Below are 27,952 nucleotides of genomic sequence, written 5' to 3' on the forward strand. Positions count from 1 at the left end.
ATTATAATTGCGTAAACTTGTATTGCAAAATTTTACTTGTTGCTCTTGTCATTTTACATATCATTTTTACGGTTTAAGGTAGAAGAGTAAACCGGGAAACGGAGTGCTGTCGGAGTGACATTAACGCTGTACGTATCTACGTCTCGTCTCCCCATTCATCTTTCCTCTCTCATCTTCAACATCCGTTGTCAACACCTGTAATAAACGCCTCGGCACTTCAATCGTGATGCCGTATTTGCCGTGCCAAGATAATGGAGATAATACGTTGATTGACTTATCGCGGTGGTGTTAACGCGTAATAGCAATAGCAGTACAGTGTATATAAGCGACCCAGAGACCGTCAGAATAATTGTGACATTCGATATGTCTTTCAGGTAACGAAACAATTACAAGATCATTGAAAGATTTCTTTAATGTGATCGCTGTAAAATCATTCAAGAATTGACTCTTACAAATTCACTATATTAAAAATATATTAGATTTTAGATTGGATCATCTTTTGCACAGTTTTTAATTTTACAGTTATTATTCAATTTACAGTTATTCCTGCAACGTCGCATAATGTCGTAACCGAAGCGCCCGAATATTTATTAACGACGCTGTCGTGTCATTGCAACGGGAGACTGTCGCAAATCAGTTCGCCGCGGAGTTAGTATGTAATTATAGTGACGTCGTCCTGTAGATTATAGCATGCTATATTTTAGCCAAGCGAGTTTCAATAAACTTTCGCGCGAAGACGCATTTAGAGGCGTTTAGTTTAGGGATCGTTTATCGTTGACCATGAATCTCGTGGGAAGGCTTGTTGACGGAAGGATGAGCTATGAAAAGCTCAATTAAGCGCTTTAAATTATTTATTTAAAACGTTTGATTAAGCTAATTATTTAATGATCATGCGAGATTATTGGTACGTTTACATTTTTCGGATTTGACCGGCCGAAGGAAGAGAATACTGAAGAATAATTATCGGGCGAATGATAATTGATATCAGGTGATAATTAGTAATTCGAGATATTTGTATCAACTTGTTTTTACATACGTGGAATTTTCGCAACAGATTTCACTGTTTTTGTACTATTCAATTTTAGCAACGTGCGCACTTTTGTGAAACATCTTTGAAACGCTTTTAACGAATCTTCAGTAAATTTTAAGTAGGCCGACATGATATCTCGATTCGCAAGTCAATCCTCGAAGAAGAAAAGTTCCGAACAGGAAAATGTAAAATAGCATTTTGTTTCACAGAGAGTCAAAAATTAAAAATATTTCTGTTTTCTTTTTTTTTTACAAATTTCGATACGTTGTACGACTGCTGTGGGGAAAAAGCTATAAATACTATACATATAAATATATATACATATATATCGTGTGTAAGTTATAAATACGCGGATATCTACTGTATTTATAACTTATATATTTATACACATGCAAATATAGACACGTATATAATCAGACTTTTATGTCTCTTCGCCATCTATTTTCCTTTTGCAGTTAGAGGATGATTCGCAAGAAGTCACGAAACCTTTACTGAAAAAAGTGTTTGGTAATTATCAAGTCTAGATGATGAATAGTTACTGAGCTTTAGAAATTAAATGTTTGGTTTTATTTAAATATTTGGTTAATATATAACCAATTTGGTAATCGTTTGATTACTATTAATATAATTATTAAATATTGAATTATACATTATTTGGCTATATATTAACTAAACATTTAATTGAAATTTTTTCATCAAAACTAATATTATCACCAAACTCTTTCGATATCTGCAACTTTGACAAGGCCGATTTTATTTCATGAGTGAGGGAATTACATAATTAATATCCAGGTAATTACACAATATAATATATTGTTACATTTTGTTCTTTATACATATATATCTTTTTTCTTTTCCGTCCCACTTTTTTTACGTGCTCAGATCCTAAGCTACAATTCGCATGATTGTTAATCTGTAATGCGAGATAATGATACATTAAATTCGTTAATCGATAAGTCAATCTCTCAAAATCGGCGCACTTATTTTACAGGCTTCAACATAAAAATTAATATAAAAGATACACTCACATATTAATAATAAATTCTTCCTCGCTGTTTTCTCTCTTTTGCACTCTTTCTCACCTAATTTTACCATCGATCAATCCACTGATGTCTTATTGTCACGAATCAGAATGCCTGCTGGTATCTGTTTATTATTATTATTATTTTTCTATCAAAATTGATATCTTATGAAAATATCTTATGAACAATAATATTAATAATTTAAAGTTTTATTTAGAGTATACTTTTCGCAAAATATTTTTATTTTAATTAATTTGTAAACATTAATTCAAAGCCTTATCAAATATACATGTGACATTTAATATATAACAAATGACACGGAATTTCTAATATTTAGCATAATTGAAGACGTTTATTGAAAATGGACATTTATTTAAAAAATAATTATAAAATTTAGTAATATATTATAATTACAGTAATATATTAAAATTCCGCACCTGCAGGCATCCTGAATGTTGATGAGTTTTTATGATTCTCGAAATATGCTTTATAAAAATATAGTTAAAACGAAGAACTGTGAAATTATCACTTGCGGCGAGAGAGAGCAGCGTCGACGATCCACCATTCGATTATGAAGACATGTTTATATCTTCAATTTTACAAAAGAAAGTTATTGTCTTGCATGCCGAGAAAGATCGCGACGATAATAGCTCTATTTTACGCTACGTCACTAAAAACTGTTGTAGTAAAAAGTGTTACAATTACGTATCTTAATTTAACTATCTAATTTTTAGGAAGGAGGAATCGCCAAGCTGCCTCTTCAATATACACTACGATAACTAAAATTATACGTATACTGAAAGAAGTTGTTAATTTAAATTTTTCAACTTGAATAGATTTCTTCATTTTATGTATGGTGATGTATATCGATTAAATATACAAATGTTTGAATTAAAGTTCAAGCATTATATATATTTAAGTTAAATGTATAAATACTTAAATTGAAGAAATGTAAGCGGATTGAAAAATTTATTCAAGTTAACAACTTTTTTCTCATTGTAAGAAGTTAGGATGATTCTTCAATTAGGCGAGATTTCGTTTCACGAATACTCTGTAAAAAACATGTTTTTTGGTCCTAGAACAACTCTGCTACGGATATGTACTACGGTGCCATTTCCTGGACCGAGAACTACCTTCCATTTTGAGAAACGAAGATCTAAGAGTGCAAAATACAATAATATCGCTAAAACTACTATATTGAATAAAAGACTTTTCGCCGGAATAATTAAGAATAAAAGGAAAGGTCCAGTTCTACAATAAAGTCGAAACCGAAATTTCATCTATTGTTCCGAGCGTTGTTATTCGTATTCGTAGTATTAAAAAAAATCGAGACTTAAGTATAATCACAATATCTTGAGAGGCACATACGCGCCCAAAGATCCAACGACATACACACCGTTTAGTTTTGTCATTACGTATTTCTTTGCAATCAATAGCGGGCGAAACTTCTCTTTTTTCTTCTTTCCGTTAATTAATGTCAGAAATGCAGATTTTAGAAATTTAACAACCATATATGTATCTTGCCAATTATAATAGTATTTCCATAAGTTCATGCGATGTCTGAAGATAAAAATATTGATACAAGAAAATAATAATTTGTTAAAGAAATAAAAGAATATATATTATATTAAATAATTATGACATTAAATCGTTAAATTATAAATGTAGTAAATTTTACATTTATCTTGTTTCACTATTAAAATTTTTCGAAAATATCCATGAACTTACAAACTTTTCTAAAAGTTATCAGTTTTTCACTCGTAAAGCTTACCTTTCCATCTTCTAAATTGCCTGCAAACGTCACTATTTTTCTTTAGCACGTATTAAACGCAAATGGAACGTTTTCAAAGGGCTATTTTTTACTATTCCTGTTTTGTCATTGCAGAATCGCACAAACACATACACATACATACACACATTTTATCATTAAATGGCAGTAAAATATAAATATTATGCAACGTTGACAACTGAGTGTCAGCGTGTAACAAATGCAATTTTTAACCCCTCGTTTCCTTATTTTGAACGCAAGGAATGAAAACAATAATTAAGATTGTGTTATTTTAACATTACGAGAAATATTGAATATCAATTTAATACAGAACAAAATATTCAAATAACACAATCACATTATGTTAAATTAACACTCGTGTATGTTAAAAATTTGCAATAAAAACTAACAAAGATCGATTAAATTTTAATAAAACTTTAACTATCTGTTACATCCGTTTTTCACTGTTAGACAGATTAACTAGTCATTAACTCTGCATTAAACTCGTAAGTTTATTTTATTTTTTAAAGGGTTTTAGACTCTAAGAAATTTGAAAAAATTTCAATATATTCTTTAAACATTTATCAGTGAAAATCAGTGAAGAGTAGTGCGTTAAAAATTCGTTAACGAAGGGTTAATCTTCGCACATTCGTGCATATATAGATTTCTATTAGGGATGCAAGATATTTTAACGATATATCAAAATATTCTATATATCTTGTAATAAGACATGGAGATAATTTTGCAACGGATGTTGCTTGAAGTCGCTCGTAAAATATTTATAACATTTTCTTCGTGAGGTACTCAATCAACTTTTTATAAAGTTCTCTTAAAATAGTACTACAAAAATCCCTACAGTTATATTTTGCGAATATTCGCATTATAACGTTATCAATGAAACCATAAAAATATATATGTTAGCATTTACATTTAATCACAGTTTTTTCGTTATTCCTTCTTTAGTAATTTTTTAAAGTTTGTTCTGTTAGAGTGAGTTTACGGCACCCTTCGAAGTAATTAAAAAACATTAACGCGTCACGCTATCTTTCTATAAAACATTTTTTATGGATTTATTAAAATAACGTCGCAAACAGAAGAATGTGTATACGGACATGATATCGTTTCCGTATATTTGCATCCCTAGTTTTAATCTAAAGCGAAAACGGATCGCGGATGTGTATGAAAACGAAAAGAAGCGGCATCGTAATGTTGCAATGTATGCAATGTTCACTAGCGTATACGGACGATTCTTGTTAAAGTTCAATTACAAATGCGTCCGAGTGCCAAAACTATAAACAGCGTTGAAATAACGAGGAACAGGTAACGATACACGTACAGTAAACATCGTCTATCGAACGAACGCTACGACTAATTACGTAAGACTAACAGCTTAAACAGTACTTAATTAATTACAATGACACTTTAATCGTTATCTCAACCTTTTTGGCACACGGTCGGATTTTTTAATTCAACTCCTTCGTCAGTTCTATATAGTTCATCGCACGGAGAAAGATATGAAGTGAGTTTTTTAATTCATTAATCGATCAATCTTGCTTTATGCGCAAGTTTGCTCTCTGTAAAAGCTGCAAACGATGAATTAAACAACTCGCCTGTAATTGTGATGAAATCCGCGGTCACAACCGCTTTTCTCTTTGAATGCGATACGTGTATTGCTTGTAGGCTATTTAGAAGTATACACATATCTTTGACGCGATTTTGATTTATAGTATACAGTAGAATCGCGATAACTTATCGAGCTCTCCTCTGTGCTCGCTTATGGATTCAGTAATTAATTTAATTAGAGAAAGGAGGTTTGCATGGTTGATGCAGTTTGCACGCGTACATGAATTCTTCATTAAGATCATTCTAAAATTAAAATTTCTTAAATTATATATATATGTTAGAAATTAAAACTAAAATATTTAGAATTAAAATTTGCATAGTAAAATTTTTATAATGTACCGTGCACCATTATTTTCAATGTCCGTTGAACAAATAAATCAATCTTAATCATGATGGAAATCATATTCACACCGCGACGGCGATAAATAATATCTCGATATCCGAATTACAAGCATGATATAACTGTTATTTAAAAAAATTTCTCATAATAATAGCGCTATCAGTATGCGCATCAATCGTATCAAGTAATTATTTATCCAGATAATCTCAATAATTTGGAAATACCCAACATTTAGTTTATTTTGTAATAATCTTCTTTATAATAATTCTCTCTTGTATTCGAGCAATTAAAGATTTACAATTACTCGGACGTCATCTGTTGCGTAGAGGCAATAATGGCATTGCATACTGACAGCACTAATATAATACAATATAGCTATATCGATTATATTTAAATTATCTTTGTTGAAAAGTTCGACGCTAACTGTTAAGTGAAATGAATTAATTTAAAAGCGCGCCGTCGCGTATATCTCGTCGCCGTGAGATCGAACGAGAGACAACAGCCTTGCTTTGTAATTAGACAAGCAGATCGTGACGGGAGTTCGCCAAGAACGAGATCCGAATCTAAAAGACGAGCCCAAATTTCTTCCTTTTCACCGTCCTGACAATATGGCTGCTTCTTGTTTCAGGACGCTCCTTCTTCAATCCGAAAGAGTCGAGAGAATAATACAGTCGATCCATGGAAGCGATGTGCCAACTGATCCCGCTCCAATTTGCATTTTGCTCGACAGAAGGAAGAGACGGTCATCATCGACTGCAATTTGAAGATCGACAAAAATCATCTGTAACTTCCGGCGCCGGAAAAGTCTCGCCTTCGTCATTTCGATCTCGAGCCGGGATTCGTCCTTACACTGTTTACACCTGAGCGGGTTTCGCTTTGCCGACTACCAGCATTATCTTCTGCAATAGCCTCGTAGTGCTTACTGCAACAAGACCGAGCGAGGTGTTAGACATGTGGTGGTCGCGGTGAGATTATTGAATGCGAGTGCGGTTCTAGCAGAGAGAGAGAGAGAGAGAGAGAGAGAGAGAGAGAGAGAGAGAGAGAGAGAGAACGCAATCAATCACGTCTGTTAATTGCTGATGTTTGAGTTATTAGAGAATTATTACGGCTCTCTGAGGGAGAATCAATCTGGTACGTTTGGGTGTTTCAGTGTATATCTGTAGTGTGCTGGTGTATATGACGTGCGAAATCAAATTTCGACGATGCCCTAGTCAACTTAGGCGATGGCGATTACTCCATTAATTACTTGCGATAAAACAACGTAAAGTTAAAATTCAAAAAAGGTATGTATCAAAATTTTAGGAGATTAAGCTATATAGAAATTTAAATAAAGTCGTGATACGTATTATAAAAGTCTCATGTTGGTTTTCAAACTAAAAAAATGATAAGCAAGATATATGAACTAGCATGAAGCAAACGTTTAATGATTATTCTTAACCACAATAACAATTTTTTTCAGCGTTTTTATGTAAATTGTAGAATTATTTAGAATTTCTGTTATTTACAATTTCATAATTAAAAAAAAAATTTCTTACACTTTTTATACGAACATTTATTGGAATATTTCAGAAATGTTAAAAATCTTTTTCTAAAATTTATCATATATACAAATACTGAAATAGGTATTTTGAGATTTATAAAGTTTTTATTCTATATAATCTCTTTGAGAGTAATTTTTATATCAGAAAAGTTTGTAAAATACAATATTATTGTAATATACAACACAATGAAAGTTAGATTTGTTATTAAAATAGAATTGTTATAAGAATCTATAATAATTGAGATACACAATGCACAATAAAATGTAATAATAGGAAAATTGTGAAGAAAAAGTGTGAAAAGATATCATTGGCATGCATGCATGAATCGAAAGTAATCTTGAAAGGTGAGAAAATCCCCTAGCAAAACGTTCCAATCAGATAAGATGAAAAATAGCAAAGAAAATTAATGAATGCTAAGCATGCGTGATATGACAAGAGTAAAATTGTTACTGTGTGTTCTGAACCTTTGCCTTTTGCGGCCCCACGACTACCATCAGTTTCTGCAAATTTTGGGTGACGGCGCCTGTGGGAATAAATCGGTTATACAGAAAAATGAAATAAAAGAAACGAAAGGTCGTTTGCGACCGTAAAGATAATTCCTTGTATTAAAACCGTCGGAAATGGCGCGTATCTTATTAAATCACTCGGGGATTTTAACTAAAGTAAAGCGTTGCGATATTCTTCCTCTATTTTTCATTTTTGTTTTTGACAATAGTATAGTCTTAATTTTCACAAAATAAAGCAAAAGTTACTTGAAATTTATATAAATCGGTTTAAAAACTGAAACGGATTAAAAGACTGAAAATTTTCTGCGAATGTCAGTTCAAACAAATGATATATCAATATTTGAAATTAATTTAAATGTATAATATTGTGATGATGTATCATATTGCGTTCATTAGACTTACCGACTGCTTTTTGGAAGAATTTCGGCTTGTTCTTCCATGCAATGAATATGAGGTAGACAGGTATGGAGGAGAGTATCATCAGACAGCCGTATCCTAAGACAGAATTTTGCTTTCGTGAGATACATTCTCTGAGAAAAAAACTCGAAGAAGCAAACGCTACTTGTAACATTCTTTTTGAAATTTATTAATTAGAATAAATTTTAATGGTGATGATAAAATATACATTTTTATCATGTATATTTCACTTTTTATTAATTTATTTGCTAGGAATAGAACTTTATTTCGCCGTATTTATTTAGAATAAAGATTTATTTCAGCGAAATATAAATCTACATTTTACATATAAATTTTTTCTTTATAAAACTGTAATATTGGGCAATATTAAATTGGCCAGTAATTAATATTTATTTTAAGTATTAAAAGCACTGTTGTTAGTACTTTTAATACTCAAAATAAGTAATAATTAGTGACTAATTTAATACTGTCCGGTATTATATTTTTACAGGTGTTAACAGTATCTTGTTCTCATTGTACGCAATAAAATCGTAAATTGTTGCTAACGAATGCTTACCAGTTTCAACAGGACTCGCATACATCGGGACAATCGTAACGAAGAGGGTGGCCAGAATATAAAAGATTGGAAAGATGAGATTCACCTTGATCGGCCTCGACAAATTCGGCTGGCTCCACCTGAGCCACGGAAGACACAGCACGGAGACGCCTATGCTGAGCTACAAATTAAAGCTTCGGTCAATTGGAAAATTATTACTCCTCCAGACGAGTTAATACTCCGCGGGTAAGTTTCTGAGAAATAATTATGTAGTTACGCGACCTTCATCGCGAAGTATCGTTCGCATAACAAAGTCGCAGGGAGAAAGTCGGTCGGCCGCTTTGCGGAAGAGAAAAATTTGAAGTCATGGCCATGATAACGAGACTATCTCTTTAAGCAATGTGAAATTACTACGCGACACTTATTTCCATTAAAAGAGAAAGCACAGCAAAAATCCGTAGCTTACCCAAGTAGCGAAGCCGACATAATTGATAAGACGGAAAATGTTGGAAGAACACAGGTACAGCATGGACAGAAGGGCCTGGAAAAAAGAGATTGTATTTTCAATTACGTGCTTTTGACAGACGGTACCTTTAATTTTGACAGAGTAAATTTGACCGCCGCAACAAGTTTAGCGGTGAAAAACAATCTGTCCGTTAGATTGTGCTCTCGTGTTTGCCGACTCCGGCAGCAATCACATTGGTCAACAGGCGGGAAGTGTTGGCTTGTACGTGAAAATTTACGCGTATAGTTTGTAATCTCGCGCGGCATAAAGGTATAATGAAAAAATTGAATCGGAAATTAATCGTCGAAGAAAAGTCATGTATCTATTAAAAGTATATTAACAAGAATTTATTAAGACAATATAATCAATAATCAATTAATTTGTTTAAACTTATATAATTTTAACACAAATAAATTCTACATTAAAAAATAATTAATTCTTAAAAAAATTATTTATTAACCAAATTTGCGTGATTTTATGTCAGTGTTAGAAGAGGATTATTATCTATTGATCCTAGATAAATTTTACATGATGTATCAATACGTCGCTGATCAATATCGTAATCTTCAACCGATTTATATTTTAATTGAGAACTACGCTTATGAATTGGAAAGAAGGGCGATTTACCATGCAAATTACAGCGGGCGCAGGTGTCAGCCTGTTAATTTGGATCATCGTCAGTAGCTCCGGCATCTGACCCTCGCAGGCACCAGCGTAGAAAAGTCGCGAGGATGTGAGCAAAATGCCGTTAACCGCGCCGAAAGTAGATAAAGCCACGAAAACCGGTATCGTCCATGCCATAACGCCGAACAATCTGTTTGCGTACGTCTGCAGACAATAAAGACAGTTTAGGAGCTTCAGCTAACAAAATAATTATACGTCCGCGAGCAATGAAGGCAATTTAGAAGCTTTAAACAGTGAAAAGTAATCACTTTAGAAAATTACTAGTTCATACATAAATTGTACGGTTAATATAAAGAAAATAAAAATGATTCTAATACAAGTAATAAATAAATATTGCTCAAATATTATATTAAAATAAATAGAAACTTTCATATGGTTTGGACGAAAATAATTATGAAAAATGTTTATCATTTAATTGAGATAAAATTTAGTTTTATTTTTGTACTTTTCACATCAAAATTATATTTGTTGTTATTTACCACCGCCACTGCTTCGCTACCAAGCACTTCGACAGGGCTGAGAGTCGTGTAAAAGGCCATGTTCGTAAAGACGTAGACGACCGTAACGAGAGTGCATGAAATGGCGATGGCCCTCGGTAGATTCCTAAATAAATACATATAAAATACATACACGGTTATACGGGAGTGCAGGAAGTAAGCGAACTTTGCTGCGACTATTGTCGCCGTATTAACGTTCAATTATGAACTTCCTTTGAATCACGTTTAATTTATTGCGCGACGGGCTTGGTTCTTACCTAATGGGATCCTTCAGTTCTTCAATTATGAAGTTCAAGTAGTTCCAGCCGTTGTAAGCGAACAGGCCTGAATAAAAACTGAGGGCTATAGACGTGACTTCCGTGTTGGTGTTGTCGAACGTGAAATACTGGGTGTGTCCTGGAAAAAATGAAACATTAAAGGCATCATCGACGTGGAAAAATTATTGAATAAGACTAATTAATTTTTAATTAACATAATTTTAGCAGCGACCGACCTTTAACATCTCGTTTAGACATTTGCATTACGTAAAGCGTAGATATAATTACAAAATAATATCATTTACATATTTCTTATTAACAAGTTTTCTAACTGACATTTCGATTCATTGACATTCCGTATTTTTATTACAATCTCCTTTTTTAATTTGTTCTTTCGAAAGGAGGCTTTGAACAGCGAGTATAAAGTTTCGTATAAGATCGAAGAAAAGTTTCGTCAGAATCGAGATGATTGTCGCATATCACGGTCAAGGAACCATTTGGTTCTCTGAATAGACCAATTTAAGCGATTCCTTGCACGCACACTGACTATGCCACATCGCCTGCGCACCTTTTTGATTGGATAAATTGTCTCGTCCGGCAAGCATGTGATGTTTAAAAAATGTCCAATCGAAATTTAGGGAAACCGAAATTTATTTCCAACCGAAATTTTTCCACATTTTTATAGAAATCTTATAGAAATTCTTTCCACGATAGAACAACTCGTGTCTGTTCAGGTAATTTTTTGTGCCTCTCGTGATCTTATCTGCCGACACTGGCAAGAACGAAAGGAACGGGAGATACGATCGGAGTGTTGAAAAAATGTTGGCACTATCGAGTGACAATTCATATGGGAAGAGAAAGTCCGTCTGATGTAAGATCGATTCTTTTGACTTGCTGAAAGTACACGAAGATTTCGACGTTCCATGAAATTGCTCGCATTGGGGAATGAGAAAAGTTCATGAAAAACGGAGAAGGCGATCACGTGGCACCGATTAGCCTCACTCGGGAGATCGTTGCAAATCGCTGCAACTGCACGCGATCGTGCGATGCCGTTGACCTTTCACCTCGTAATACGATCTAGCAAGCCTATCCGCTTTGTATTATTAATTTATCCCGCGTACTACTTCGGAGTTATTATTATAAATAGCAAATTTTTGATTTCCTGACTTCGTGAGAATATTTCGCGATATCAGCATTCTGTTTCGCAGCATTTTATCATCTTGTCATAGAGAGTCATAACATTGCTTATATAGCATTTTCTGAGAAATATATTACGCAGCTGTCTCTTCAAATTTTCTGATGAAAATTTTTCAGAGAATTTTTCATATAATTTTTCAGAATTTCTGTATGACTTCATTTCTGTTTAAACTTTAGTTTAGACAAACTTACCGGTAAATAGCTGATACGCTCCGGTGAAGATTATTACGAAAAGCGCGACTAGTTTCGCATACGTGAAGATGTCCTGCACTCTCGTCGCCCATTTGACGTCCCAGCAATTTATGAAAGCGAGAATACCTGAAACAATCAACGCGAATAATGTCGAGGTAATTATCGTGCAATCAGGACGTATTCAAAGATATTATGTATACATATCGTTCCTTGTTCTTTATAGGAACAAGATTGAAAAGACATTTCCGGGGATTGTCACTAATTTACGGAATAATCAAATACTTAGTTTTCAACGCTGAATACGCCGTCGACAGCAGGTGTGATATATGGATCCGAGCAACACTAAATTAACCTAATTAAGAATCAGAGTGGTCGCGCGTGCCACTCGGCTCCACGCGTGTCGTTCACTTTGAAATACTTACACGACCTTTCGCCATAACTTTATGATAATGAGGAACCGTTAATTCACGGTATTTATTGACGTGAGTCGAAAAGTGTTATAATTTTCATAATAATTTTATCGTCGTTTTTATAATCATGTTTCTCGTCGTTACTTAATTTTTACGGAAAGAAAAATTATGTAGGTCTGCTTTGCTTTAACGATAATTATAAAAATTATAATTTTGATTACAATTTTCCTAATATTCTAATTTTATTCCACTTTTATATTTTAAATTCTGTAATTAAAAATTTGTTTTTTATATTACCCAAAGTAGAATTTAGAGTAAAAATTCGTACTACACATATCAATTACTTTCAATGTCTTTCAATACAGTTAAAGAAACAATTTCTCATTAATGCTCGAGATTTGCACAAGCAATAGTACTAATACTAATTCGTCAATAAATGATTTTGTTCCTTTGTCGCCGAGTTTGACGAGAAGATTTCGCTTTCGTCGTTCCGACGTTCGTTGCTTGACAAATTGCGTCCTTGGCGGATTCATGTAGAACAAAAAGAGGAAGAAATTCCCGATTGACTGATGCAACATCGCTTAGAAATATCGCGAGACTCCGCTCTTCCCCTTCGCCCTTTCCCCTTCACGCATCTTCTATGAGTTTCCTCTTCTTTCTCCCTTCGTCTACTCGTTTCTTTCCTTCCTTCCTTCGCTATCCTTTTCGTCCCGTTATACCCCACCAGCGAATTAAGCTGTTGCGGTGGCCAGTTGTCACGTTATTAAATTACATTTGTTCACAATGAAGCGTGATTGCCATCAGGCTTTTGACTTGCGAGCGGTCTCGCATCGACGTTTCCATTCGGTCTGCGTCGATCGTCTCCTTTCCACTGGCCGTCTATGTGTCGCCACGATTAACGAACCGGTTAACGCGCATTATATTTAAATCCATATCAAACGTTCTGTTGAGACTTCAATCTAATTTCTTAAATCTGTACTAATTAAAAATAGAAATTTTATTATTTTGTCATAGAAAGAGTTAAGGCTAAATTATTGAATGTTTTGCAACGGAATGCGTTGCTGTTGTTAATCTGCAACCCATCGGCTAATGTCAGTTGTAATTAGGAATAATGATTAATGAATCTGCCTGATCGCTGCGCTTGACGCGAATGAAGCGAGAAGACGCGGCCACGCTCGCTCTGGTCATTGATCTCTATCACTGGCTAACGTGAAATGTAAATGGATTGCCGTTTCATATGAGAAAAACGGAACCAAATGCATATGTGTGTGTGATTATATGTATGTAAAATGCATGTGAATGACAGAATCTCCCACACGACTAAATCCCTTTCAGATTTCCATAAAAACTCTGATAGCCAGCTTAATTAATGAGCCGTTTATTAACGATGCATATTCCTCATTTATCATATCATCTTTCTACTAATTAATTAAATACCTCTTGTATTAATAATTAATTAATTAATGGTAACCTAGTATAATTTTTCTTAAAAATTTTATTAAAAATGTTTAATTTGTGATTTAATGAAATATTAGAATTAAATAAGAAATAACGAGTTGCAAATTTTTTGTAGAGTCTTTGCCCTTTAATTAAAAAAAAATTCATGTAATTTGAATAATTTTTCACAAAGTTGCATCACTTTGAAAATTGCCTAAAAATTTGATCAAAATTTTTGTCTAATTTTTTTTGCGCCAGTGTATAATCTTTGAGAGATACCCGATAAGAAACTCGTCATAAATATGGAAAAACGCGGCATGTGCTCATTTATTCGCAAATGACATTCTTGTCGTTCGTTGAATGCGTTTACGCTTCATTTTCCTTTATAGGACAACGTATGGTTTGTCGAGTGAATTATCGGAAGAAATAAATGGAACTTTATATCGCGGAATCTTATTTTCTTCAAACATACGGACAACATGTCCGATACCAGTTTGACGCTTTGCAACTTGCAACATTTTTCCTGAACAATTTTACATGAAATTTAGAATAAATACAATTTATCTTTTGAGAAAATAACGAGAGAAGTGTTCATTCAGTTAGGCTTCCAATTGCTCGAAACTGTTTTTCGAATCGTGCCAACTAAAGATAAGTTTTTGTGGTCCAGTAAAATATATCGTTAGTATATTAATGGGGGATCATAATACTATCTTCTCTTTTACTTGATAAACTGATTTTAATAATAATCTTATTTTGTTTAAGTCTTATTCTGTTACGTTGTAGTAAATAACTAATAATTAATAAAAATGATATAATTTTCTTATTTTTGTATGTAAATGTTTCTATATCTTTATGTAGGCATTTTTTACATATTTGATGATATGTTTTATATTTCCAAATAATAATTTAATAATGTCACAGCATTCACAAATATTTACGAATTCTGTTGGCTTGCGCGTAAATGTTTACAATTAAAAATGCTTCGTCAAATCTCAGAGAAAATTACTAAAATACAATTACGTCTGCGTATTTGTAACGTGATCCGCAGGGGTGACATCGAAGCACAAGAAACGCGCAGTCAAATGACCGCAAGGAACACGATACGCTCGTTCGCGGTCGTATCCTCGCCCACAGAAAGAATTGATTAAAAATTGTTTTTTTGTTTCGCATCGTGTATCCTGTGCACATTATTCTTCGTATCTCGTTATCAAGATTTATGCGATACAACAATATTTAATAATTTATTATAGAGCTTGAATTTTATTAATATATTAATTCAATAATCAAATATAATTTCCGTCAAATATTTTTATGAAACGATGCTTGATTAGCGCGCATCTTATCGAAAGTTCACACACAAAAGCGCGGAAAAAATGAACGTTACAATGCGGAAAATTGCGTGCGTCCTCGAATTTCTGTGCGAATACGCCCCGTTCCGTGACGCGATTTGTTGGATGCTTATTCCAATTAGCGGCCATGAACAAACGTTCCTTTTTTGTCATTAATCGGCATTCGATCGTGCAGAGATTTCACGCCTGAGTCTCTCCCGCGATTGCTCGTGGAAATTGAAAAAAAAAAAAAAATAAACGGTATGCATAATCGCTCGTGATTTCCTCGCGGTGAGAGGCAAAGAGGGAGTGTCTCCATTTGCATCAGGATGTCATTGTTATCGCGCGCATCGATATAAAAAATGTGAATTATGATTTAGTTTGCTACACTATCACCCCGCTTGAAAGAAGGGGAGATATTAATTTGAAGGCCATTTTTCATTCTGTCTTGCGAAGAACATCCCACTTTTCATATTCATGCCAACAAAAAGATTTATATCAAACAAACGTTTTAAATAATAGATTAACACGAGATGACTCCACATATGTGTTCTATAGAATCTTATCTCACACATTTTTGCATAAAAATCTGAAAGATCTTTCTTTCAAGTTTTTTATCTCTTGTTTTTAGTCTAATTTAATTTTGCTCTCCTATTCTTTTCTTTTTATAGCTATATTATACTTTAGAGGATTGTTGTCGACGGTTGGTTCTTTTTTGAATTCTTGTTAGTAATTTACTCGACAACTAAGGGTGTATATAGCCGCAAGTCTCTACCTTGTTTGCCAGAAAATAATAGTAGAATCCTTTCTGGAAAATGAGGGAACAAAACGTCAAGGGCGAAATACAGGAAAACTCAAGGCTGTTGGAATATTGTCGATCTTACTGCTCAGGGAATTCCATGTACGTATGTTTGTACGTAGCTTTCTCGAGAAACGCGCGAGGGATTTTATTGAGAATTCTCGAGTAATACATACGGTCCGATAAATAACCGCTTCGAGGGAAAGAATTTTTGGTAAATCATTTTTCCTTACTAAACAAACTTTTTCTTTTCTCGCAATGAGGATTTCCTCATTTGTATTTGTCGCGACATTCATTTAAATGACTTTAGCAAAATTAAGAGAAAGGTGCAAAGACTTTGCAATCTATTATTAAAAAATATTTTGCATTCAATATTCCTTTATAATTTCATAATAGCTATGATATATTAAAGATTATATCTTGCAAATAATGTAAAATTACAAAAAAAAGACAGTAAATAAACTAAAACGTTTTTCTTACTTTGTTAATAAAAAAAGATTTTTTAATGATCTATATAAAATTTAAAAAATATTAAAAATTGAAGAAAGATATCGCGCGACTAATTTACTTTACGATCACAATTTGCAATCAACGAATTGACAAGAAAAAGATAGAATAAAAATCATTTACTTCCGGATAAGATTTGCTGAAGATTTGCTGCAAGATTGCGATTAAATTTTGCAATCAAGCCGACAATTGAAATCAAGAAAGAGAAGGCAGACTAGAACATCGAAGAAAACATCTACGCGCACGCAAAATAAAAAAAAATAAAGGGGCGAAAAATAAATCACAAAGATGAATTAGAAATAAATTAATTTATTTTGTTGATGTTGGGTCTGACGTGTGATAAATCACGATATATCTCGGTGTCCGACCAATCCTTCGGGACGAAACGTAATACAAAGAGCTCTGAGAACAAGTTGAAAGATGAGCAGCGAAGTGGTCGAGAGAGAGAGAGGAGGAGCGGAGGACCCATAGACGGGAATCAAAGTCAGGCAAGTCAAGGGATGACACTCTAAGCAGTCAAGGGCACGATTGCTGTGGGAAAGAATGACGAATTTTCTGCGGGCCAGTCGGTCGCGTCGGCCCGTTTGAAATCGTTGCTATAACTGATGGGCGCGATTCTAAAGTTGAATCCACGGTACCACGGGACTGTGCTGTGGTCATTCGTCGCGTAGAAATCGCATCCGCTTTGATCGCAATTGCGTGCAACAAGTATCGTCGCGGATAAGCTTGAATACCTTCGCGTGCAGATCGCAAAATCCGCTAATTCAATCGTGTTATACTAATTGCTGAACATCACGTTGAATAAATTAATATCGCAGAAAAAATTCTACGAATACAGAACTCCATCCGTACGCCAGTGAACAATATATTTCAGCTGCCGTAGAAAAGAAAGATCATCAATCCTATATTAAATAACAAATATTCAAATTTGTTGAAATTCTTATTAAATTTCTCCCGGGAGAAACGAACAGTTTTCTCTCACTTTATTTTACACCGCCGATACATCGTGACTGATGGCGAATTCGCTGTCGCGTCGCGGAGTTCTCGAGATACGATTTTTCGTCATCTACTTACATATGCAGCAGACGGCGAGTATCCTCACGGACTCATCGGGCGGCGTGCAGTCCGGGAAGAGCGGTTTGAGAACGTAGACGCTAAAAGTTAAGGCCACGATAGCCTGACTGCAAGGTCGCACTATCATGCACTCGACCCATAGCCTGATGAACGCCAAGAAGGGCCCGAAGGTCTCCATGATGTACGCGTAATCCGCACCTGATTTCTTGATCATGCAGCCGAGCTCGGCGTAACAGTAAGCCCCTATCTGTCGACACAGAGAATTTATTTGATATACACACGTCACTACCTACATTGAAACGTGTTTATCGATCTGTATTAATGAAATTACAGAAAAATTCTTTTACGCTCTCTTTAATTTTTAAAAATTTAGAGAAAAAAAGTGGAAAGTTACGTATAACAATCTCTCTAATAACTTTTCTAAATGTTTTTATAATATTTCCTTGAAATTATGCAACTCTTAGTAGAATCCATTAATTAGAACTCATACATAAACTGCAGTATTTCTGTATATTTTACATCGTCTTAAACAAAACTAGACAGAACGATAAAATGAAGAAATTGTTTTCTGGCTTAACAAAAGGGTTAGATTATGCATATACCATGGAATAAATTCCGGAAGTCATCCAAACTAGAAGACTCGCGTTCACGCTTCCGGTATATTTGAGGACGCCCGTCGGACTGACGAAAATGCCGGATCCGATAATGGAACCGACGATGACGGTAACGCCGTTGAGAAGTGACATTTTTGCTTCCAGCTTAATCTCCTCGTTAGGTTTTTCGGCGGTAGGGACTGGGTCATAGGGCCCCTTCTCGCCATCCTTGATGCTCCCCGATTTTGACATTTTTTCTGAAACACCCAATAAATTATACTTTGAAATCTTAATTTTCACTCAACATTCACTTAACATTAACTTCTTAAAAAAGAAACATTTACATATTTAATTTTACAGAACACTTATTTAACGCGATTACATCAAATATTAGATAACATTTGTGTAAACCGTTTTTGATGATTATTTTTATTTTACTAATATTTGCTTTTTATAAACTAGTGTATTTTATGTGAAATAGATGAATTTACGGCGAACCCGTAGATTCTCACCATGAGATTTCAAACGGTACAACAATACGAGTACTTTTTGATGTTGCAACGTCGCGTAATTAGAGTAAATTATTTGTGGTGATAATATTAACAAAATAATGCACGTAAAAAAAGCGCATTTCTTATTTTAAATAGCCGCCACGGTAAAATGACCGCCAGTGTACGTGCTTTTATGTACATCAATACATCGACTTGCATCCCAACTTTCTTTGGTTTTGCGGTAAAATAACCGAGAAAATCGAAGTTTTATAGAGTTTTACGATAATTTATGTTTTATTATGCACTGTTAAATATTAAAAAAATTGAATTTAAATTAAATCATGAGTTAAATAACACTTTGTTATTTTTAATTAACTTCCACACGTGTTGAAATTGATTATTTTAACACAACAAGTATGATTAAAGAAGCAATTACATTACATTTAATTCCATTTCTCTGGTCGAACTGTTCAGTTTCAAAGTAAGCAATGTTTACATTAATGTATGCACTTATATAGTAAATAGCAAACTAAATTTCATTCAAATTAAATTAAATAATACTTGCGCTAAATTGTTTAGCATCATTGTTTTAATTAGATTAACATGTTGCGTAGAGAGGAACAGAGAAAAAATAAGTCAAAAAAGGATACAAATTCAACATTATGAACTTAACAGTGTGCGTTTATTCCGCTCGGCAGAATCCCACGGCGGTGTATCCGCTTGATATATTTTTCATTCGACGGTCCCGCCTTAGAGAGATCGTGCGGATAAAAGTGTCGCAATTTGTTTGGGTATACGTGCAACGTAGTGTAATATCTTACGTAACCAGTTGACAATCCCTCTACCCTGATTATCCGCGAGCTACTGGAATAATAAATCGATGATTGTACGGAGGCGATCGTATCCCGTCACGCGAGACTCACGTAAATCATCGTGGAATCCTTTTTTTTTCAGCGTGTTGTTTCTTTACTTCCTGAAGATTTATTTATTACGTGTCTCGGAGTCTGTCATGAGAGAGGAAAGAATTTCATCTTGGTACAGAACGTTCTTTTTTTGGTACATCTCGTCGTGATATTATCAGATATTTGTAGACCGGCGACTTATTTTGTAAGATTATTTGCATTACCCCCGGAATGAAGATAACCGGGGGAACGTTATCTGTGCCATAAAATGTCAAAATAAAACGCGGGGAGTCCACCTTCGCGTTCCCGTTCTTTCCTCTCATCGGTTTTAAGTAGCAAGATGGGAACGGTGTATAAACCGCGATCCCGTGCTTCATGGCCGGCGCGCCATCCTTCCGAAGGACTTCTCGTCCTGAATAATGCATCTGACAATCGCGCGAAACAGGACGGCTGAGAGCGGGATCTCTCGTAATGAACAGCGTCGATTTATCTCGGAGAGAAGGATCTCCCTATGTACGTGGGAATACGGGCGCAGGATTCTGCGTGGTCGGAAAGTCGCTTTTACTTTTCTTCGAAAACTCGCGACTCTCATGGCACACAGCGGGCAACAGGTTCGCCCTGCGAAAAATTCTTAATATCCTGTCATTCCTAATATCGGAATGAAATAACCATTGATTATACATTTCGATCCTTTGAATGTCGATACTAATGAAAAAAAAAAAGAATATCGGAATTCGAAAGAATAAGACGGCATGCAATCTCGAAAGAAGAGTCAGCACTTGAAACAATGTTCTTGAAGTTTCTGTACAATAATACTAACTGTCGCGTATGTTTTCTAACGCGCACACATAGTATATTTCTAGCTGTTATTATTAATACAATATAATTTTTACTGTTATGTTAATGTTGCCGCAGCGAGGCTCACTTGTGTAATACTCGTAACACTCACACGAGATAAAAGACCGCGAGTTAAACGGCTCTTAACTTTTAAGAAGCACAGTTTGACGCAACAGAAAAACATACAGGGAAGCTTTATGAGAGTACAACCGCGACACGTATATATTATACGAGACAATGTCATGAGAGGATCTAAGAAATGTTTGTTGTGTATAATCAGAAGACCCTATGGACGATCTCCTTTCGCTCCCCTTCCCGATTGGCCACAGCGAATTACAAATATTACCGCGGAACGCAGAGACAACATTCGTTATTACTGTTTATGTTGGTATACATTTCGGTTTTCTGCTCGATTTCATTTTTACTTACTTCTTTCCGCGTATCTATCGAATGCACTAGGAGAAAAGAAATTGGCTTCCGCTATCGCGCTTTCTTTTTTAGCTCTATCATTTATTAACGTGCTTCGCGTGACTTCGCCTCGTGTGATCGAAGTCGATTGTTACGTCGCGGCTGTGAGACTAAGAGAAAAATGTGAGTTTTTGGAGAGCGCAATGGTAATGTGCAACGTAACCGCGAAATTAATTAGAATTCTGCGTCATTGATGCACACCTTCACCATCGCCCGACAAACAACCTGGCAAAAACCTGTTCTTTGGTGCAGCACTCCTGCTCGTGCGCTCATTAATCGCGCTCATTAGTATAAAATATCAAAACAACACAATATTATCTATTTTAACGATCGTCTGATTCGCCGATCGACCGACGAGCCCCTGTCGCGCCCCGTCTGTTAATGTCATCTCTCGTCTGACTGGTTCCAGATTGATATTGCCGATCGCTCAATTTTCAATTGACTATGAACTAGGAATTTCCCAGATGAGCAATTTGATTGAACGTCATGTTGAATGTTTCTTTTTTTAATTATTAGGAAAGTCTAATGTCCTGTGATATTTAGGACGTGATAAAATTCACTTGATAAGATTGTTGGCTTGTTGCTTCTGTATTTCAGTTTTGTTTACAAAGATTTTGTCACAGAAGAAGAAATAGATTAATTTATCGTAACAAGGCTACAACTTATTCCGTGAATTCAACAGTTGTGACTAAGGAGACCTGATAGTTCAACAAAGTAGTTATATCTCAAAGCAATTATCAATATGCGAATTGAAGAAATTCTTTGTTACAATAAAAATTACTAATGCAACAAGTTCTTTTCATTACTTACGAGTATGTTTCGTTAACATTTTAATTCATACATTCGATTAATTTTTGCAAAAAGTTATCTTGCTCTATTAACAAATTTGTTAAAGTGTTATAACATAAAAAATTATTTATAATTGCTGATTTTATTAAAACTTTGTTACTGTAATATAGAAAACTGGTTGTCCGTATATTACGGCTATAGATATATCTGCTGAATCAATAAAATTCCTAATTGCTTAAACGAATCTTTTTTTCAGTTTGGCATCCAAAAAATTATCCTGATTGGAGCGTCGAGCTGTTGCTTGTAATGTAGATACGATGAAAGGTGGAATTAATGTTACGGCGCGAGGCTAAATTATCGATGCGAGTAAAAACAACGAAGACGTGCGAACAATTGCGAGGTTTCTTTTCCCATGAATATCCAATAGAATAAATCCGCGCTATACGTCGTGCTCGTTGGAGTATGTCGGAACTTGCTGACAAGGGATTGCCTGCCCTCGTCAAAAGATTATTTTTGCAAGAATGTTTTTATAAATTGTTTGACACAATTTTTTCAATCTTTCGTACCATTAGATAATAATGTTATTTTGCCTCGCAATTCGTTCATTTGATTTACAAAAATTTAAAAATATTAACAAAAATATAAAAGAAAAATTTTTTCTGATAAAAGTATTACATCAGAGAGTTGATAAAAAATTCTGTGAAATAATATATGAGAGAGTAGGTGAAGGGTCAGTAATTTATTTATGGAGATTGTAAAGAGCTTGGCTCTTGAAGAATCTCTGTGTATTATTAATGAGCTAGTTTGTAAAATAACGCACGCGGCTATTTCAACGAGAAATACTCGGCTGTGCTCGAAACTTTGCCAACTCGAGCCTCTCTACGTGAGCCCTAAAGTTAACGTCCTTTTGGCCATCATATCATATGGAACAGTTGTTGGTTTGTTCACATCTTCGAATCGCCACGTGCCCGTGGCGTTTTTATTTGTATCAACGATGACGTATCATCTCGCTCGCCATGCGATATATCTCTCGCGTCGAGTATCGCGTCGTCTCGCGTGTTGTAATCCAAACCAATCCTGGAACACATTCCGCACGCTACATTTTTCTCAAGCGAGAAAAGTCTCCGCAGAAAGCAGGAAGTAACCGTGAGGGTGTTAAAAATAGAAAATGCATCACGACGGAAAATTGCCGCGTTATAAGAGAAAATAATGCTTGTCCGATTTTTCAAAATTGTGTTCTAAAAATAACGTTTCGCTGCATAATTAGAACGTTCCTGCATAATAAAATCGCGCGTTTATATCCCGATGCGAATAATTTTTGCCAAGACTACCAAACTTACGCGAGTTTCCGAGAGCTGGATGCTCACGAATATTCACCGTTGTGATTTTGCATTAAGATTCTACCGTTGTGCCCCGTGAGTTTAACACGGTGCAGAATCCCCTCGATCGAAAGCACGTAATGCGTTAGTCCGGCACTCGTACTGCTTCAGCTGCCTGAGAAATCACACACGTACGAAATCCTGTGTACGCATATACTACCTACCAGCGTTTCTTGTTCCATTTTTCGTGCGTATGAGTACAGTTGCACGCGCGCGCGTGTGTGTGTGCATTCGTGAAAGAACGTTCGAAAAGGCTTTGTCCAGGCCTTAGCAGGCATTATCTAGGACCCCTACTTCGATACCGGTTCCTAATGTTCGCCACTTCGGACCAGACAAACGAAACAGTCGCCTCTACATAAGTTTCGTCAATCTAATGTATTTTCGCGCGCAGCTTTATTACGTACCTCTTTTCCTTTTATTTTTTTGTTTAACTTTTGATTCGGGACATTTATCCAATAAAGCTATCAGTAAAGTATTAATTTTAAAAGATTAAAAAATTATAAAATGTAAGGAAGATTTTGTCAGATTGATTAAAAGATTATAAAATAGATTGAGGATAATATCTATTTATACGGTTCAATTTTATATCTGTATATAAGTGTTGGATTTTTTTTAATACGATGTTTTAGTATGATGAAAGTGTCGCGGTTGCACTTTTAGTGCTGACTAAGTTCGCGACGAGTCTATGGTACCCATGAAAGTCTAACCGAATGTTGCATCATGTGTTTTTATTGATCCTAAACCTCCGTGCCTGCTGCCGCGTGTCGGCCTGAGGCAAACTGTGCTTAAACGCACCTGAGGCGAAGGTAAAGACACCGGTACCATCGATTACCTTCCGTCAAGAATGATAATATGTCTTTTGCGACATGAGAATGACGAATCGCCTCGTTTCCCATTAATTCACATCTCGGCTTCATGTAAAATGCTTAGGATAGCCTAACTATACATGAACAGCAGAATCGGTGTTCTAACATTTAAGTTAATCATCACAAATTAATTTCCCAGAGTGTTTCTTCTGTTTCCCAAATATTATATAATAATCTTAACAGGATTTTTTAGTCAAAATGAAACAAAAATAGTGAGTATTTAGAAATATAAAAAGAATTCGAATTGGAGTAAATTTTTATTTTTTAAAACTCACTACGTATACATAAAATTTCTATTTAAACCGATTTATAATCATGTTGAAATATTTTCAGATTACTTCTGGAAATCTGTTATTATTCAGAGAAGCTACGTAAATGGCGTTTTCATGCTGGTAGTGACATAAATTGCTGTTTTCTCGCGATGCAGAGTTTACTTCTATAATTGCCGATGTGATAAAAAGGGTGACTATCAGGAGAACATTTAGCATGATTAAAATTGCGCAATATTACGCATTCGTAACTCGTAGAGTCATCAGCACGACAGACGTCTCAATGTTCTAAATTGCGACCTTTGATATTTCATTAAATATTGATATTCGCTGCGTGAAAATGAAATTTCCATCATTTCGCTTTACAATTCCGTCGCGAGATATTACGTAAGTGCCAATATTTGCCCAAGCCGCAGTTATTAAACGTCATTGACGAACGTCGTTAACTAATGTAAAGAAGGAGGAACAGTTTCCGGATGATGTTCGAGGAAGATTGTGTCAAGCGGAAGCTTGCGGCATTGTTGCAGGCGTGGGTCGTTTCCGTCTACCGAGAAAATTACCAGTACGAGGCGCGAGTGAATCGCACAGGTCCTGCTCGCGCGATCTAATAAGCTGATATTATACGAGCTTCCGACTCGCGAAGCAAAAGAGTGCGCGGGCTCTCCGACACTCGAGTGCCCTCGAGTCGCGTGCTCCTCTTTCGAGAGCGCCCGTATCCGCGCGATAACGTTAACCGACGACGAAAGGGCCGTCAGTTCGCAACGGCGTCAACGGCAACGAGGAGAGAAAGAAAGAGAGAGAGAGAGAAAGAGAGAGTGAGCGAGACGTCGGACGACGAGAAAATCAATAGACCACGTGGGTCGCCGACCGCGATTTTCTGAACCTAGTTTTAGCCCCTAATGCCGCAGAGATAATGACATGTCGGCCGAATCGACCAGATGTATAGAAACGCTCGTTATATTCGCCTTCCTACCGTGTTCCTGCGATGTCGATAATAAATCTAGTGACGTCACAGGTTGATATTTGCACGCGCGGAAAGAGCTGAAGAGTGTTAAGGAGGCGAGAGTGTGTTAAGCGAGGAATTCCTCGCGACGAAAATGCATATTCGCGAAAAAGTGGTTCGTGTTCTCGTCAGATAGAAAAAAAAAGAGTTTCTCGATGGTTTCAAAGTGCGCATCTCTTGCCGCATAAAATAATGAGAAAAATTTCGCGTATTCCTTCGAGTATTTTTCTGAAAAGCAATTATTTTTAACTTTCGCATTCCGAGATCTTTGTTGCATTTCGTTATTTATAATATAAATCAAAACTAAAACTTGCCGATTTGTAAAATATAATAAAAAAGTAATTGTAACGAAAGCTATAATATTCAGTGTTGTTAGGAATTGTTATTACAAGATATCTACGAGTTCACTATTTATAAGACACGATCGATGTCAAGATATTATGCACTCAGCAGCACGTGTGTTATCGAATCGGCTTGTAAAAAGTCCATTAAAATTATTCGCGATTCTCCGAAATGTCGTTTCCGAAAACGTGTCGAATCCACGTCAAATTTCGATGCTATTGCGTCATCGTTAAATTAGAATAATTACATCATCGTTCACATTTCTAAACAACAAAATATATTCTTAGGTATTAGTAATAATTTTTAATTTTGTATTTCATTTCTTTGTGTAATTTTTAAGCAACATTCTCCAGACAGTCATCATCCATCTGCGAGAGAGATTTCAAGAAAAACAGTCTCGTCGTTGTAAAAATCACACGATTTCCGGGTAATTTCGTTTAAGACTGCCGAATTAAGCGGCAGTTTAATTGAAACGACTGTTCGCGACGCGCTCAAGCCGGAGCGAGCCGGCTTAGCGGACGACGAGCGATTTAACAATAAAACCGGCGTTGCAATTACAGTTCGCTTTCGTGCTTCGCGCTATACGCCTACGGGAAATTGCAAGGGGAAAATCGCGTGACCCGACGACGAGGGGGATTCACCCACGCCGTACGCCATCACGTTCGAACACGACAGACGGAAGTGCCCTAGGTTCTGCGGGGGCGGCCATTCCGCTCGTAGCCCGAGACCGTTGTCGGGGGTGCAAGGCACACCGCACCACCGCGCCGCGTTTTCGCGATTTCACCTCCGTACCTCAACCCCCCGTTTGGCGTTTCCCAGGATCGCCGAGGAATTCCGCGGAACTTTTCATTCAACATATCGCGGGAGAAGGAGAGCGCGGGAGCCGAACCATGCGCCGCGACGCGACGTTCTCTCACCTGTTTGTCAGGGACGGTTTCCTCGACGCTGCAAGCTCGTCGACCAGAGGACGCACCGTAGAACGGGGGTAGAACGGGGAAAACTCTCTCGCACTCGAGGGGCAATCGATCTCAGACGCCGGCCATGGCGTGAATTTCACCTCCGGAATCCAACGTCGGTTTTTCCCCTCTCTTACTCGGTCTATCTCGGATCCTCGATCAAACTCGAATACGCGCACTCTCCCGGATATCGTCTTTGTTACTTACGTCGTGTTCGCGCGCCGCTACCTTCGCCAGCGAACGCGAGAGCTCGACGACGGAGTGTGCACGGCGCGCTGGTCGGGCTCTGAATGCGCTCTACGTCGACTCCGAGCCACAGCTCCGCGCGTATACATACATATTCGTCGAGCGTACGCGCGCGCGCGTATATACATGAGCGCAAAGGGAAAACCGCGCCACCGTGCTACCCCCGGACAGGGCGTATCGAGCGGCCTATCGGCCGCCGCCGTCGCCGCTGGCGCGCCTTTCTTCGCGACTTTAAGGGTAAATATGGGAAACAAACGAGCGTAGGTGGCCGGGATTAATCATGCGGGATGGAACGGAAAATTAGAAGACGCTCCATTACGATAATTAAAAGGAAATGAATTGGAGCAGCGAGTCACCGCCGGTCCTTAAGGATCCACGTGTATCAAAAGCTTTTTATCAAAAAAAAAATATAAAAGTTTCGTAGTTCGTTCTATTATCATTAAAATATCTGTATAAAGATTGAACACAATTCTCCCATCGTTTTAAAAGTTATTTAATTCTTTGTTTGCTTTTGATTCTTGTGTAAAATTGCATTTTGTAGTATTTATCTGTAGTATAAATTTGATAAGAAAGTAGCACTGCAAATTCAATTTGTAATTTACAGATTTTTTGTCTTTGATTTAAAAAAATAATCAATTTTCACAATTCATTCCTTGGTTTTTCGCTTACTACTCATCGTAACAATTTTTACAATACAATTTTATAGTGTATATATATTTGATAGAATTGACATGCAATTCGATTTAACTTGGTTGTTGAAAATTTAAAAATAAAATAAAATTCTTCCGAAATTTATAGTCGAAATCTGCGATAATTTAATTTATCTACGCGGACATTTGTTTTATCAAAAGCAAAATTGAGGCCGTTTTGATAAAAAAAGAAATAAGTAGGGAAAATATTACTTTTCGATAAATATAATCTGTTCCGCGCAAAGCGTCATCGCGTTTACACTTATTCACAGTTTATGTCGCACACATTTTAAGACAGTTCAAATATCAATAAATTACGTTAACGCGATTTACAATACGTAACAGTCGACAAAAGAAGAGTCGATATTCTCTTTAATTTTATAGTCGCTTCGCCTCCAATAGTCGTTCGATTTTGCAACTCGTTCGATTTCCTTACCTCGTTTCCTCCGGAGG

At 35.9% G+C, this 27,952-nt stretch overlaps 1 protein-coding gene across 3 annotated transcripts; it reads right to left on the reverse strand.

The window, feature by feature from the left end:
- Positions 1-1,759: 1,759 nt before the first annotated feature.
- LOC105829536 (large neutral amino acids transporter small subunit 1) lies at positions 1,760-27,328 on the reverse strand. Of its 3 annotated transcripts, XM_012668473.3 has the most exons (12): positions 26,526-27,322; positions 18,272-18,519; positions 17,670-17,916; positions 12,115-12,240; positions 10,726-10,864; positions 10,451-10,574; positions 9,915-10,115; positions 9,249-9,323; positions 8,804-8,963; positions 8,233-8,325; positions 7,789-7,847; positions 1,760-6,705 (listed from the first exon to the last, which is right to left on the reverse strand). In XM_012668473.3, exons 2-12 carry the CDS (start codon positions 18,512-18,514, stop codon positions 6,703-6,705), a joined length of 1,470 nt encoding a protein of 489 aa, XP_012523927.1. In that variant the 5' UTR covers positions 18,515-18,519; positions 26,526-27,322; the 3' UTR covers positions 1,760-6,702. The 3 variants fall into 3 exon arrangements, with proteins under 3 accessions (XP_012523927.1, XP_012523925.1, XP_012523926.1); XM_012668471.3 differs by having other exon boundaries at positions 1,760-7,847; positions 26,526-27,328; XM_012668472.3 differs by lacking the exon at positions 7,789-7,847 and having other exon boundaries at positions 26,526-27,298.
- Positions 27,329-27,952: the final 624 nt, after the last annotated feature.

This window comes from Monomorium pharaonis, chromosome 1 (assembly GCF_013373865.1).
Source record: "Monomorium pharaonis isolate MP-MQ-018 chromosome 1, ASM1337386v2, whole genome shotgun sequence".
Lineage (NCBI taxonomy): Eukaryota > Metazoa > Arthropoda > Insecta > Hymenoptera > Formicidae > Monomorium > Monomorium pharaonis.

What these genes read in the sequence shown, in the direction of transcription:
- LOC105829536 (XM_012668471.3), bottom strand. Translation starts at nt 18,514, where the DNA reads ATGTCAAAATCGGGGAGCATCAAGGATGGCGAGAAGGGGCCCTATGAC. An exon ending in GAACTGAAGGATCCCATTAG is followed by an intron (nt 10,575 to 10,725) that starts GTAAGAACCAAG and finishes GTATTTATTTAG; the next exon opens with GAATCTACCGAGGGCCATCG. An exon ending in TGCGAGTCCTGTTGAAACTG is followed by an intron (nt 8,326 to 8,803) that starts GTAAGCATTCGT and finishes ATTCTGTCTTAG; the next exon opens with GATACGGCTGTCTGATGATA.